At 40.5% G+C, this 14,626-nt stretch overlaps 1 protein-coding gene across 1 annotated transcript in view; it reads left to right on the forward strand.

Annotated features, from left to right (window-relative positions):
- The first annotated feature begins 1,002 nt into the window (after positions 1 to 1,002).
- Nme8 (NME/NM23 family member 8) overlaps positions 1,003 to 14,626 on the forward strand; it is a 45,258-nt gene continuing 31,634 nt past the window's right edge. The window contains 11 exon segments of the mRNA XM_010640486.1: positions 1,003 to 1,035; positions 1,518 to 1,750; positions 1,856 to 2,097; positions 2,345 to 2,384; positions 2,927 to 2,984; positions 3,147 to 3,253; positions 6,035 to 6,106; positions 9,207 to 9,323; positions 10,347 to 10,398; positions 11,491 to 11,564; positions 14,282 to 14,374. Coding sequence (XP_010638788.1) covers positions 2,349 to 2,384; positions 2,927 to 2,984; positions 3,147 to 3,253; positions 6,035 to 6,106; positions 9,207 to 9,323; positions 10,347 to 10,398; positions 11,491 to 11,564; positions 14,282 to 14,374 — 609 coding nt within the window. The 5' untranslated portion in view covers positions 1,003 to 1,035; positions 1,518 to 1,750; positions 1,856 to 2,097; positions 2,345 to 2,348.

Genomic DNA, 14,626 nt, shown 5'->3' on the forward strand with positions numbered 1-14,626 from the left:
AATGGGAGAGTTAAGGTAAGCAATTGACATGCAACTGGTCTGACACCTTGGTTATCCATGTGGTTATCCAGGAAAAGATTCGGGAAGTAGATACGTTTCCACAAACCTGATACTGTACCACACACACACGCACACACACACACACACACACACACACACACAAGATCTGCCACAGTTTGCTGTTCAAACCAGAAAAGGGTCACCATGAAAGAGGGCCTGTCCACCAAGGGGTGGGTGTGTGGTCCCAGAACTTTGATCAAGTCAAAAGCCACAATAAGGCAAAGACAAAGGATGGAATTCATAGGGCAAGAATAGGAGAGGTTTGGATTTTTGAAGTTTTTCTGTTTTTAAATTACTGTTTAAGAAACAGGAAGATGAATGATTGTTAGGACCCTGAAGTAAGGGAAAGCGGAAGCTATTGTTTCATGGGTGTAGAATTCAAGTCTGGGGAGCTGAACAAGTTTGGAGATTGGTTGCACAACCATGTGAATATGCTTAACACTAAGGACCCCTTAGAAATGGTTAGAGTTCTACAATTATTATTTTTCAGCCACAATGAATGCTTTAAAGGTTACTTTAAAAATATTCTTGGTATAAATTTTACAAAAGACATAATCGGTGAAACAAAATAATTACCCCTGTCAAGAGCATAAAAGTCAGGCTGTCTAGAAGAAAGTGCCAGGTTGGAGGAGCCATGACAACCAAAAGCAGCGCGGGACATGGGGCCCCCCGCGGGCCAGGAAAAGGGACACTGGTGGGAACCAGAGGCAGCTTTGTGTAAGATTTGCAGAGCGGTTGAGCATGGATCATAGGGATGCACCTGGTTCCTCAGATCACGGAGTTCTGGTTAGCAAGGAGCTCACCGCAGCTGAGCAGAGCCTGGGTGGGAAGGCAGTGCGCCATTTTGGCAACATATTTGTAAGTGCAGAATTCTAAACAGTTTGAAAAAAAAAAAAAAAAAAAGAGGAGGAACGGGAGTCCACCTTCCAGGAGAGAGGAGAGTGGAGGGGGAAGGGAGGACGATCCCCCACCAAGGTCAATGTAGGAGGAAAAGGTGGGGGAGGGAGAGCCTGGCACGGGCAGGAATAAATTACAGCTCCCTTGATCTGTTTTGAGGGGTGTGTGTGTGAGTGTGTGTGTGTATTGGTGATTGAATCCGGAGCCTTCGTGGCTGTGATCTTACACCCCCAGACATTTTATAAAAAATATCTTTATTTTGAGATACAATCTTGCTAAGATGTTACGTTGGCCAGGCTGTGCTCAAACTTGTGATCTTCTCTTCTCAGTCTCCCACAGTGCCGGGATTCCAGTGCCACCACTGGATACCGTAAATCTTAAATACCGTATTCTTTTCTGAAACGCATGGCCATAGGAAGGTCCCAAAGCCTACAATGGGAGACAGACAGTAGACCTGAACATAGGAAGCCAAAGGAGCTGGTGGGGAAACCTAGGCAGGGGTGGGAAGAGGAGCCTGGTGGAGGAGGTGGAACCACTGGGATATCTCCTCCGTTAAGCAGAGGAGCAGGAGAGCCCTCCCCGCTGGCTGGAACGGAGCCTGGACCTCGTGACACCGCGGGGACGGCGACTCGCGTTGGAAACGTTGGCCCCCTGATCTTCCGGAGGCCTGTGTCCTTCGCTTTTTTAGCGCCGCCAGCCTGGGGCCACAGAGTGACAGGTGCTGGTGTTCTTCAGCCCGTGGCCAAGTTGCTGGTAACCAGCCCTGGAATCCCTCTTGGTCAGCTGCCCCAAGGTGAGCACAGGGTCATTTTCCTTGGAGTCCCTGGCACCTTTATTGGGAAAGACATTTCCTGGGGTCTTTTCTTGTTTTAACCCAGTGCTCCCTGTCATCCCAAAGGTCCCTGATCATGTTGAAGAAGGAGTCTTGGCCCCATGCATGGAAAGTTTATGCTGTGCTTCGGAGAACAGGAGTGATTTCATTCTGAAAACTAAGCGTCCTTATAGGCAGGTCTGGACAACTAGTCTGAGTACAAATGAACATGTAGAAAATTCTCCATTCCTCTTCAGAAAAAAAGACACAGGATTGTTTAAGCAACCTGGAGCTGCTGACTGCTTCCCTTATTCTGGCTTGTTGGGAGGGTAAGATGGGGCAACAACTGTGAGCACCCTGTGGAGCCCAGCAGGAAAAGGGCTGTCTGTGAACTGAGCTCAGTCCTCTCCCCCTCCCACCCACTCCCTCCCCTCTTTCTGAGCCTGCCGCCTCTGATATTTGGAAAAGGGAAATTTCTGTAGTACATTAGGAGGCTGTTTGCATGTAGAAAGACAACATGAATCAAATTTCCTTGGAATGATTTGCATTTTTCTTCCTTTTTTCCTGTGAGAGCAGATAAATGGCAAGCAAAAAGCGAGGCGAAGTGCAGTTACAGGTGGGTAAGATACTCATCAGTGCAGCACCTGATACCCTGGCAGTTGAAGGCCTTTCACGGAACCTTGTGTTTTAGTTATTTTTCTTGTTGGTGTGACAAAATATCTGGCACTTAAAGTTAAAGGAGGAAAGGTTTATTTTGGCTCACAGTTTGTAGAGGTTTCAGTTCATAATTGGCTGTCTCCCAGGCATGGCAGCATGCATGGCAGCATAGCACAGGGACATGGCAGAGGAGAAGCAGTCCATAGCAGGGCAGGCAGGAAGGAAGTAGCAACCACCAGCAGCAAACAGCAAGCCTTCCTTCTTTTCCCTTTATATTCCATCCATCCAAGCTATAAGCCTATTGGTTGATGCCACCCACACCCAAGCCATGGCTCCCGTTATTCACACCCAGAACTGTGCTACTCCCAGTTAGTTATCACACAGCCTTAATCCCAGTATCACACACTGCAGATCCAGCCAAATCTGACAAGCCACACCGATGAGCACATGAGGCTTTGGAGGAACATCTAGACACAAACCATAACAGCTTGCTTTTTGCAGACTGTCATCAACAATCAAAGCCTATGGGAAGAGATGCTTCAGAACAAAGGATTAACAGGTACCAGGGTCCCATGGTCCTGGGTCACTTCAGAGCCACCACCACCCCCAGCCCCCCAACCTGAAATACTGCTCTCTTGGCCTTGGGCTCTGCCCGGGCTGGGGGCATGCTGGCATTTAAGTCCTATGCCTCTGGTCTTTCATGAGTTCTGTTACCACCTAGTGATTGATGTTTACCAAGCCTGGTGTGGACCCTGCAAAGCCATGCAGCCTTTGTTCAGAAAACTGAAAAATGAAATAAACGAAGAAGAAATTCTGCATTTTGTTGTTGTAAGGAACTCATTTTTGTTGAACTACTGATTCTTTGTTACAGTGTTGAAATGGCTACCAATACTTTTAAGCACTGTCTTAATTCAAGCGATTTGCTAATTCTTCATCATTGACTGCCCACTTGGTAGTTTTACTCTATATTTAGCTCTAAGGTCTGAGAATGAACGTGATTCTGATCTGAGTCCTACACTGTTGAGGTTACTCACTCTGATTGAAGACCTTAAAAAATAATGAAAATGGATCCACGTCTCTTGACCTGTTCGTTTTCACCTGACCATATGATTGGTGTACACCTATTAGAGTAAGGCTTGCAAAAGCTGTTTTGGGGTCTCACAGAGTATGCCCTGTACATTTATCAGTTACCAAATTTTACAGTGATAATGATTGCTCCTTTCTTAATAGTTACCCAAAAGTGATAAGGGATTCAAGTGTTGCAGACAGACTCATTTGACTTAGCTACACTGATTAGTCAAGGTATCCACTATGTCCAATATGGTGGCTGCCAGGCTTGAATAGCTATGTAGATCCTGCACTGTGGCTACAGCAACTGAGAAACTGTCTTTTTCATTTTGAGTAATTTAAATTTAAAATAGTCAATTGTGGTAAAGCTTCTAAAGCTTGGGAGAGTGTGAATCTACTTTTTTGATAATTTTTTTTTGGCGATACCGGGGACCTTACACTTGCCAGGCAGGCATGATACCACTGAGTTACAACCCCAGCCCAATAAAAAGAAATTTAAAGATCAATTATTAATTATTAATTATTAATTATAAAGCCCAATAAAGAAGATATACTCTTAAGTATAAAATATAAACCACATTTTAAGATTTGATGTGGAAAAAGAATGTGAAATATTCCATTAATTTTTCACATTGTTACATATTCAAGTGATAATGTTTTGGATGCACTGGATTAAAGAAAACATATTATTACATTATTTTTACCTGTTTCCTTTGTGTTTTTACATGTGGCTACTAGAGAATTTAAAAGTATATGATTCAATTGGCTCAATTATTTCTATTTGACTAAAGCCTACCCAAACCAGTCAAGACCTAAGATGCAGACACACATAATACATATGCCTTATTTTGACTTATCTCTAAAATGCATAGTCCTTAGAGCTGACATGTGACCTCAATCCATGTGTGTTCTGGGCTCGGGCCTCACAGCCCCTCAAAGCTAATCTTATCCTGTGTCTGACTCTGCACCACCTCTTGCAGACAACATTCTTTATGTGACTTTGTTTCCTTACTTTAAGGTCACAATGTACATTTTAAAGCCAATAATTTCCCCTTTTCTATATTTTTATGCTTCGGAGGATGTATTAGTCAGCTTTCCTATGACAAAATACCCAACATCCAAAAGTAAAAGAGGAGAGATTTATTTTAGCTCACAGTTTCAGTCCATGATCAGTTGGGCTCCAAGGCTGAAAGGGGAGGTAGAAGGGTCTGGGGGAGAAAAAAGAAAAAGCTGCTCATCCCATGGAAGCCAGGAAAGCAATGGGAGGAGGAGGAGCCAGGACAAGAGTATAGTCTTCCAGGTCGCACCCCAGTGACCCACCTTCAACCGGTCCCACCTCCTGTAGCACATTCAGCTGTATAGAGTTACAGTATGTGACCTACTCTGACTGATTCCTTTCACTCGGTAGCATCCCTTTAAGCTTCCTCCATGTCTTTTCATGACCAAATATTATTTGTTTTAGTGCTGAATAACATTGCCTTATCTGATATATCTCAATTTTTTTTGTCTATTTACCATCTGAAGAACATCTTGGTTGCTTCCAAGTTTAGAATAAAGCTATAAACATCTGTTCACAGATTTTTGTGCAGACATAAGTTTTCAGCCTAATTTGGGTAAATACCAAGGATAGCAATTGCTGGATCATATGGTAAAACTATGTTTCCTTTGTAAGAAACTGAAACTGTCTTCTAAAGTGGCTGCATCAGTTTATTTTCCTACCAGCAGTGAATGGAGGAGCCTCTTGTTCTATATCCTGGCCAGTATTTGGTACAATCTGGGTTCTGGAACTTGGGCATTCTAACAAGTGTGTAGCATTTCCTTGAAGACATGTGATGTTTCCAAGGACGTGCTTCCCCCAATCCACTCCCTTCAACTCGGCCCCAACTCCTCTTTCCATCATCTCTCAGTAATACTATCTTTATAATCTTATCAACAGATACATCCACCTCTGAATTTAGTGTTCTCATAATCCAGTCCCATAAAAAAATCAACCGGTAACCCATAATTCAACTCAACAAGTTTTTTTTGTTCCTGTAACAACCATAGTACTACCAAACTGAGAATGGAAACTCTCCAAAATGAACCCTATTCAAAGCACTAGCATGTGTTGAATTTAACAACAAAACCGTACACAGTGTCTCTCAATAGTTTATATTCTGTGTGTTTGAGTCTTGCAATAGCTCATTTGCATATATTAATCCTGTTTTTATAAAATGATCTGCCTGAAATAGATATTAAAAACAAAATAAAACAAAACAAAAACCCAAACCAGTGGAACTTCACTGCAAGCAACAGTGCAGAGATGCCCTCTGGTGGACATTTGGTTTTCTGTCGTCAGCTAGGGAAAAGGGGCCGTTTCTGCAAAGAAAGGAAATAAAATAAAGACCACTATATGCAATGTGATCCTTAAACAATGGTAATACATCCAGAAAATGTTGCAGTAAATGTAAAAATCATATTATCTCTGCATTGCTTAACATAGTGTATTTTAATGCTTTTACATAGTTTCCTTATTATTATATAAAACATTACATTTTTCAGGCAGAAGCTGACAATATTGTGACTTTGCAGTCATTTAGAGACAAATGTGAACCTGTTTTTCTCTTTAGTGTTGTAAGTACAGCACTTATCTCAATTGTATTAGAAGATTCTATTTTACAGTTAAAGAGCAAGTAGTATTATAAAATTGTGCATTGTTTGTCTTATCTGATTGTCTATTAGTATATTTTATAATTTGACATTTAGGGGCTTGTAGTGGGTTGAAGAGCTTAGACTATAAACACTGGGCTAATCAGAAAAAAGAATAACATGGTGTTTATCCATACTAAAGAAATCATCATAGATTTGTACAAAAAAAAGTATTTATAGGAATTAAAAATTGGTAATTTCTCAAGCAGAACAAAAATGGCTAAAAATATTCATATATGCCCACACAAGAAAATATCTGTATGATCACTGTTTTGGAATACATGTTATGTTTACCTCTACAAATGTGAAGGAAGAAGACACAAAGTTTAGTCACCAAAATTTTCTAGCAGTTTTTTATGTATGGGGGAAGGATGCACATGTTTTTCTTCATGGCACTTTTTTTTTTTTCATTTTCCAAATACTCTGTGACAAACACACAGCTTTAATGATCAGAAAACCATCATAAGCTCTGTTTTCTAAAAGCTGAGCCAGTCTGCCTCGCTGTGTGACATTTACTACCTAGGCAATTAGATTTCCCCAGGTCTCGGACCAAGTCTGTTGTTGCTTCCCACCCTCCACTTACCTTAAATCTGACTCCTTCCTTAGCACGTTTTCTCTGCACCTCAGAAGTGATGACATTTTTTTTTTCAGATGAAGTTTCTCGGGCCAGGAATAGAATTATTTGTTCTCCTACTTCCTCTTACTTCTTTCCAAATTCCTGTTGCCTTGGTTATTAGAAATCTCTTTTATTTGGCAACATTTCCATCTCCTCCTCTTCTTTCCTGTTGCTTGATGGCCTTCAAAACACTTCTGTTGGTGACTGAAGGCTTTGGCACGTGCTCCAAGACTTTTTCTCAAAGCCAAGGCCTGCCATCACCTTGGAGACCTCAGTAGTCACACCGGCAGTCCACATAATATCCTGGCCTTCCCATCCTTCACCTCTGTACTGCCAGTGACCTTTCATTTGAAGGTACCTCATCCAATCACTCCTGTATTCATTCCTCTGGCATTCTTACCACCTGCTGCTGCAGTATGACTGTTAAATTAAGACTCTCATTCTTTGATCACAAAACCACCTTCAAGCTTATTGCTTGGTGATTGAAATAGTCCTACAGTGGTCCTCTGAGGCTTTCTTGGCCGATGACAAATTTCTTCTAGAAAGTTTCAGCAGGTATGGCTTCATTGCAAGGGAATTGCTGAAAGATTCCTTTCAGTGGGAAATGATAATTAGAGTTCCTGCTTTCATTTAGACCTTTCTCAACTGTATCCTTCTCAGTGGCCTTTGAATGTGATTAAATCTTTTCATTTAAAACATTACTTCATTCTGATACCATGCCCCCTCCTGCTATTTCTCCTCTCCTCTCATTCACCCATTTATTTTCTTTTTATTCCATTGATTCTGCAGCATATTTAACCTGACTTCTGTGTGATTATTCCACCAAAATAGCTATTGCTAATATATTCAGTTACAAGCCTGTTGCTAAATAAGCTTTTTTATATCTCTACCATTGCGCACCTGTCAGATGTGTTTCAGTTGTGACTGTGCCCTTCTTTTTTCACCTTGAGGGACTTGGCTTTCCTTTTGCCTTCCTGGATACTTCATCTCTTTTTTGGACTCATCCTTTTTGATTTAGCTATTATGTATTGATACGGACCTAAGACAATTCCCTCTGTACACCCTCTCAATTGTCAACAACTCAAGTTTTCATACTCAGCCAAATTCTATACTTCAAACTCCAGACTGGTGTACCCAACCTGACATCTGTCAATTTTTGCAAAAACGCTATCTGGCTACAAACTTATCCAGCACTAGGTTCTCCTCCCTCTGAAATGGGACACTCTCCTAGTGATTCCTCATTTGGAAAATAACCTGGTGATTCATGATTTATACAGTCTTAAAGTGAGAAACAGAAGAAACATCTCCGTGACTTCTTTTTCCATCACACCCAATCCAAGCCACCGTGTGAACCTGCCAATCCTACCCTCCAAGGCACAGATTTCTGCTTCTTGCCATTCACTCCACCTCTCCATAGACTGAGGGGCCACTGCGTGCCATCTCACCTCTAGAGAGGCTCCTAACTTTTCCACAAGCATTTTCTCCTTACCCCTTCCTTCCCAACTTTTTCTCCACACATCAGGAGTAAGGACCTCTACAAGTAACAGTCCTAATCATGGCTGCAGCCTATTTAACAGTTCTCTGATGTCTGACGGCAAGTAAGGTGTAGGCTTCATCCACACACATGGATCACAGGCTCTGTGTGATCTGATGCCTTTTGGAATTGAGTCTCATCACCTACTAGTTCCCTCTTGCTTTCTTGGCTGGCCTTCACACTGGCCTGCCTCCTTCCAGCCTCATATCTTATATCTGTTATGCCCTGTGCCTAAAATGCTTTTTCTTCTCCTTGTTACCTCATTATCTGTTGGCCTTCTTTCCTATTTTAAGCAAAGAATCACTTCCTGATACTGAGATATGCCATTCTGGTAGGTTCTCTGAGCACTTTTCACCTGTCAGTGGTATCTCATTAGGGTTGCTGCACCACCATTGCTTAGCCTCTCTTTTATTATGATTAGGTTAGGTACCAGAGCTCTGATTCCACACAGTTCTGTCTGGTCCCATTGGAGTAAGCACGCTTAGAATGCATGAGGCGAAAGACAAACAAAGGGGTGTGGTGTCAGGAGGACAGTGTTGGGAGGCCTGTTCAACATCCTTCTAATTAAAGCAAAGGCACAAGGACACAATGCATGTCGCTGCTTTTGCATGTTGATGAGCTGATGCAAGGTCCTGTTGGGAGACACAGACACGGCTTTGGCTGCAGGAAGACAGACAAATCAGAAGTAGAGCTGGGTTCACTAAATCTAAAGGTCATTTCAGGTCATTATTGACTTACTTTAAAATGACTGATAACAATAGCTAAAGGAGGATTGGTGAGGAAGAGGATCAGGGAGAGGCTAATTAGTCCAGGTTATCCTTTCTTGACTTGTTCTGAAAATAACCATTTCATGTTTTCTTTTCCTTTATACATAGAATGGCAAAATTATTGCAAAGATTCAGGGTGCAAATGCACCGCTAGTTAATAAAAAAATTATTGCCTTGGTCAATGAAGAGAAGAAGATCGCAGCAGGTGAAATGGTTCGCCCTGAGGTAATACTGTAAATACGATGACTGTCTTAATTTTTAAAATTTATTTCCATCTTTGTTATTTTGCTAACAGATTTTCCTAACTTTATGTGGTAGTCAGCTTTCGGTGACTATGGCTGAATACCTGAGATAATCAATTTATAAGGAGGAAAGGTACAGTTTGGCTCACGGGTTCAGAGGTTGCAGTATATGGTCAGGTTGTGTCTTAGCAATTTTTTCATCATGGGACAAAATACTCAACACCCACACTTCAAGGAGAGAAAATGTATTCTGGCTCTTACTTTCAGTCCATGGTTGACTGGCTCCAAGGCAGGAAGAGGAAGGTGAATGGCCTGGGAGAGGAAAGCTACTTACATCATGGTTTCCAAGAAGTGGAGTCAGAGGGGAGGAGGTGGGGAGGGAGATATATCCTCTGGGCCACACCTCCAGGGACCCACCTCCAACCAGACCTCATCTCTGAACAGCATGTTAGCTATAGTATCACCATGATCCAGTTGCCTTCCAAAAGCCTCACCTCTGAACACATGAGATTTCGGACAGTCACTCTAGATCTAAACCATAATGCTTGGTCCTATTTCTTTGGGATTGTGGTGAAGCAGGGTATCATGTCAGGAACTTGTCCTGTAGCAAACTGATCATCTCATGGAAGCTGGGAAGCAAAAAAGAGAGAGGACAGGAAGAGGACAGTGTCCTACAACCCCCTTCGAAGGCATGCCCACCATGACCTAACTTCCTCCCACTGAGCTCTGGCCCTTAAAGGTTCTACCCCCGTGTCATTATTTCAACAAACTGGGGACCAAACCCTTAATGCATGGGTCTTGGGGGACACTTATCTAAACCATAGCATTTTACAACTACCTAGATAACTAAAAGGTACAAGCATTCAGCAATGTGAAGTCAAAGGCACTTTTCAAATTTATCTTCAGTTCCTTGGGTTATAAATATTTACTCAGAACAAACTTTCTAAACCTTTTTTTAATCATGTTATTAAAATAACTGTGTTTTACTTGCATTTCTCTTTCATAGTACCCTGATATTCTGCTCATGGAGTTAGAAAAGGCTAGGAAAAAAATTGAAAGTAAGTACATTTACTTTAGAGTAATGGCAAGGGTTTTCTGTTCGTGTTTAGAGCATCTCTTGTAGAAGCAAAACACTGGTAGTGACAGAAATGTTAATCAATAAGGGACTTTGAGATAAATGATGGTTGATGCCTTGCAGATTGAGGTACTAAAAGACATCCTTGTTTTTTCTCCTTGCCTATTTTTGGTCTTTCAAAGGTTATCCAAGGCAACCAGCTGTAGTGGCACAGGCCTATATTCCAAGCATGCTGGGAGACTGAGGCAGGAGGATCACAAATTTGAGCACAGCCTGGGCAGTTTAATAATTTAGTGAGTTTATGTCTCAAAAAAAAAAATAGGCTGGAATGTTGCTCAGTATGAAGGCCTTGCTTTCAATCTCAGGTGCTTCAAAAAGAAAAGTAATCAGGTTTATGAATTCCTGCATCCTGCAACTAATTTAGATAGCACCTTCTTAGTTTACCCTTCCAAAAATTTGTGAAAATGATTTCTTCTGATGACAGTGCTCTTGGTTTACTTTGCAGTTAACAATCCCATTCCTTCATAGGAATTTGTGTTCATGTGTGCAGATGCGTGTGGGTGCATGTACATTTGTGTGTGCATGAGCATGTATGTGCACTTGCAAGTGTGCATGTGTTCATTCTCTGGAGGAAGCAAAGGCAGGCAGACATGCTAAGTGAACTCTTGTACTAAAAATTTGCTGTAAGAATGTAGATACGTTTGCAGGTGGAAATTCTGTCAGTTTGTAACCTTGCATAGTACACGCCTGAAACTTCACTCACTGGTGGTGCTGACCTGGATGGATCATGTGGTGAGTCATGTGTGTGGATGACTTAAATCCAGCAGCACCTACTTTTGCTATATATTTTGCCTCTTGAAGAAAATCTTTTGTGAGTGTTTCTCCTGCATGCAAATATTTAATCTGTCCTTTGATTCTGAATAGAAGCACGTTAATACTTGAGAGGCCATAATAAGATGTTATGCTTTCAAGGGTCAGAAATACACTGAAGGCCAGGAATTACACTTATAATTGCCAGATCCTTCAGCAGCCCACTTTTGTCCCAGTGCAATGAGATTGTTTTTTTTTTGCCTAGGGGAAAATCATAGTATTGTTATTATCAAGCCGGATGCTGTGCTTAAAAGGAAGGCTCAAGAAATTAAAGAAAAAGTAAGTAGTACTTATCAGCAGTAACTTAACTTCAAAGTAACAACACCTTGATTGTTAAGTTAGACTCAAGCTTACAACTTGGAATAAGACAGAACACAAAGAACTATCTGTCATTCAGAACCTTTAAAGGCTTGGCGCATTCTTCACATTTACAAATTGTCTGTCTCCTTATGCATCCTCCTTTAAATAACCCTGCTTTACCAGTTTCAGATATAAATTGTAAATTATAGTTCTTATATTGTAATATGTCATTTCTCTTGAGCTATTAGTGATGCCATCTTTTTATAAATTCACATTAACTTGTTTTATTCTCTGTATGATATTACACATGCGCGATCCTTTTAAATACATGAAAGCTTAAGGAAGCATTTGATGTCTCTCTTTAGAACCCGAATAAATCCTATTATATTTAGAATAGATATATTTCATATGGATATATTTTCATATATATGAAAACCATATTTTAATTTAGAGGTCAGCAAACTTTTCCAGTAAAAGGGTCAAATAATGACTATTTGGGGGTTTGTTTGCATAATGTCTCAGGCAGCAGCAATAAATAATGTGCAAGCTGGTGAGTGTGGCTATTTCCATAAACTTTATTTACAAGAACAGAGTGGCCCAGATTTTGACTGTAGCCTGTACTACTGACCCTTTGAGAGATGGCTCTGTATTAAAACAACAAAATTATGTTGAAAGTTGAAGCCGTGCTATGTGAGCAATAGAAGAAGTCACGAAGGAGCTATGTCAAGAGGCATAGGAGATCTCTTCTTCTTTTTTGTTTTTTTATTAACTAGTTTTTGTTTGATATGGTCAGAAGCATTCATTTTATCTAGTTTATATCCCTTCTTTATCTCTTCAATAAATAATTTTGAGCTTAAAAGAAGTTATCAAGAACAGTACAAAGAACTTTTCCCTCTACACCATTTGAGAGTAATTTATCAATAGGACGGCCCCTAGGCTCCCAATATTTGAGTGTGTTTTTCTAAAACAGGGTTTCCTTCCACATCATCACAATATAACGTCAATTCAGGAAAAGAATATCAACACACTCCATCATACATTCATTCTTTAGCTGTAACAGCCTCAGTATTGAGTAAACTGCAATAGATAGATACTCCACAGATTGTAGGATGTATATCATTTGTTCCAGTTTTGAGTTAGTTGAGTTAATATCACTTTCTAAGGATTATGCTCCTGCCTCTGGTGTATGTCAGCAGTGGTGATAGATGGGCAACTTCCTCACACATGGCTTATGCAAATGTTTCAAAAGTAATATTGGGTACCAGTGCTTTATTGCTCTATATTAGAGTATGTTTTCAAGGCCACGGTGCTGAAAGTTTTCAAAATTTTAGCATTATTTTAGTTGAAGTGGTACTAAGAATCATCAGTTGGTGTTAATATCTTTCTGACCTGGCATGATAAGCAGCATTTCATGATGGAATGTGTATTCACTAAACACTTCACTTTTCTGGACTATAGTAAAAGCTTCTAGGACAGGGAAAAATCAGAAACTCAAATATTCCAATAACTCAATCAGTAGATAAGCAAATAAAATGAACATCTTGAAAGAACACATACAAATGGCCAATAATCATACAAAAAATGTTCGTTATCTTTATTAGTGAAATATTGATCAAAACTACTTTTAGGTCTGGGGATTTAGCTCAGTGGTTCCTGTATCTGCCTCACAAGTGCAAGGAACCCAGTATGATCCCTGTTGCCAAAAAACAACTACTTTTAGATTCCATCACCTGAGTCAGAATGGCTATCATCAGGAATATAAAAAACAGTGCTAGCCGGGCGTGGTGGCACATGCCTTTAATCCCAGCACTCGGGAGGCTGAGGCAGGAGAAACGCTGTGAGTTCGAGACCAGCCTGGGCTACATAGTGAGTTCCAGGTCAGTCTCAACTACATAGTGAGACCCTGTCTCAAAAATCAAAACAAAACAAAACAAAAGACAGTGCTAGCAAGGATATAGGGGAAAAGGAACCCTTTCACACTGTTGATGGGAATGTAAATTATTAGTCACTATGTAATCAGAATGGAAGTACGTAAAAAACTTTAAATAGAGCTACCATTTGATCTAGCTACGCTACTCCTTGGCATATACCTGGAAGGACTGAAGTCACCATACTACAGAGATACCTGCTTATCCATGTTTATTGTGAACATATTCCCACAAACTAAAACAGACGATTATGTGTTGGCAAATTGACAAAGAAAATGCAGTCTATATACATAACAAGGAATCATTAGCCATAAAGAAGAATGAAATCAGAGTGAAGATGTAGCTCAGGGATAGAATGCTTGCCTTCTATGTGGGTGGTCTTGGGTTTAATCCCTACTGCCATAAAAAAAATCATGTCTTTACAGGAAAGCTCATGGGACTGGTTATCAACATGTTAAGTGAAATAAGCCAGGTTTAGAAAAAGAAATGTTGCATTTTTCTCATATGTGGAATCTAGGGGTGGGAAAAGAGAAAACACGAAAGTAGAAGGAAGATTATTAGAGATGAAAAAGGGAACTGGGGAGAGGAAGCACAAAAAGGTATTAATTGTATGCATATATAAATATGCCAACAGGAAATACATTATTCTGTATAGCTAATATACACAGTTTTAAAAATCCTAAGTCATCTGTTAGGCATAGGAAATGAGCATCCCTAACTTTACTTCATGTGTGACCCATGACATATCTGGTTCTAACCTAAACGCAGATCACCACAGCAGGATTTGTCATAGAAGCTGAAGAAAAGACCATGCTCACGAAAAAACAAGTGAGGGACTTCTACAGTCAGATGGAAGACCAGGTAAAAAGATTTTTTTAAAAGGGAGGAGGGTGTAGCTCGGTGGCAGAGTGATTGGCTTGCAGGCAGGAGGCTATGGATCCAATTCCCAACACAGCAAAGAGAAACAAGAAGGATGAGTTTAAAAATGCCACTCTTGTTTTTTTGTTTTGTTTTGTTTTTAATGGAATGTGCTGAATGTCTATAATTTTGTTCAGATGACTACAGAACCTGGAAAAGCTGTTGCTGCCATCGATGTATAACATACTATTATTA

Source organism: Fukomys damarensis, unplaced genomic scaffold (genome assembly GCF_012274545.1).
Source record: "Fukomys damarensis isolate Sample0158 unplaced genomic scaffold, DMR_v1.0_HiC HiC_scaffold_17, whole genome shotgun sequence".
Taxonomy (NCBI): domain Eukaryota; kingdom Metazoa; phylum Chordata; class Mammalia; order Rodentia; family Bathyergidae; genus Fukomys; species Fukomys damarensis.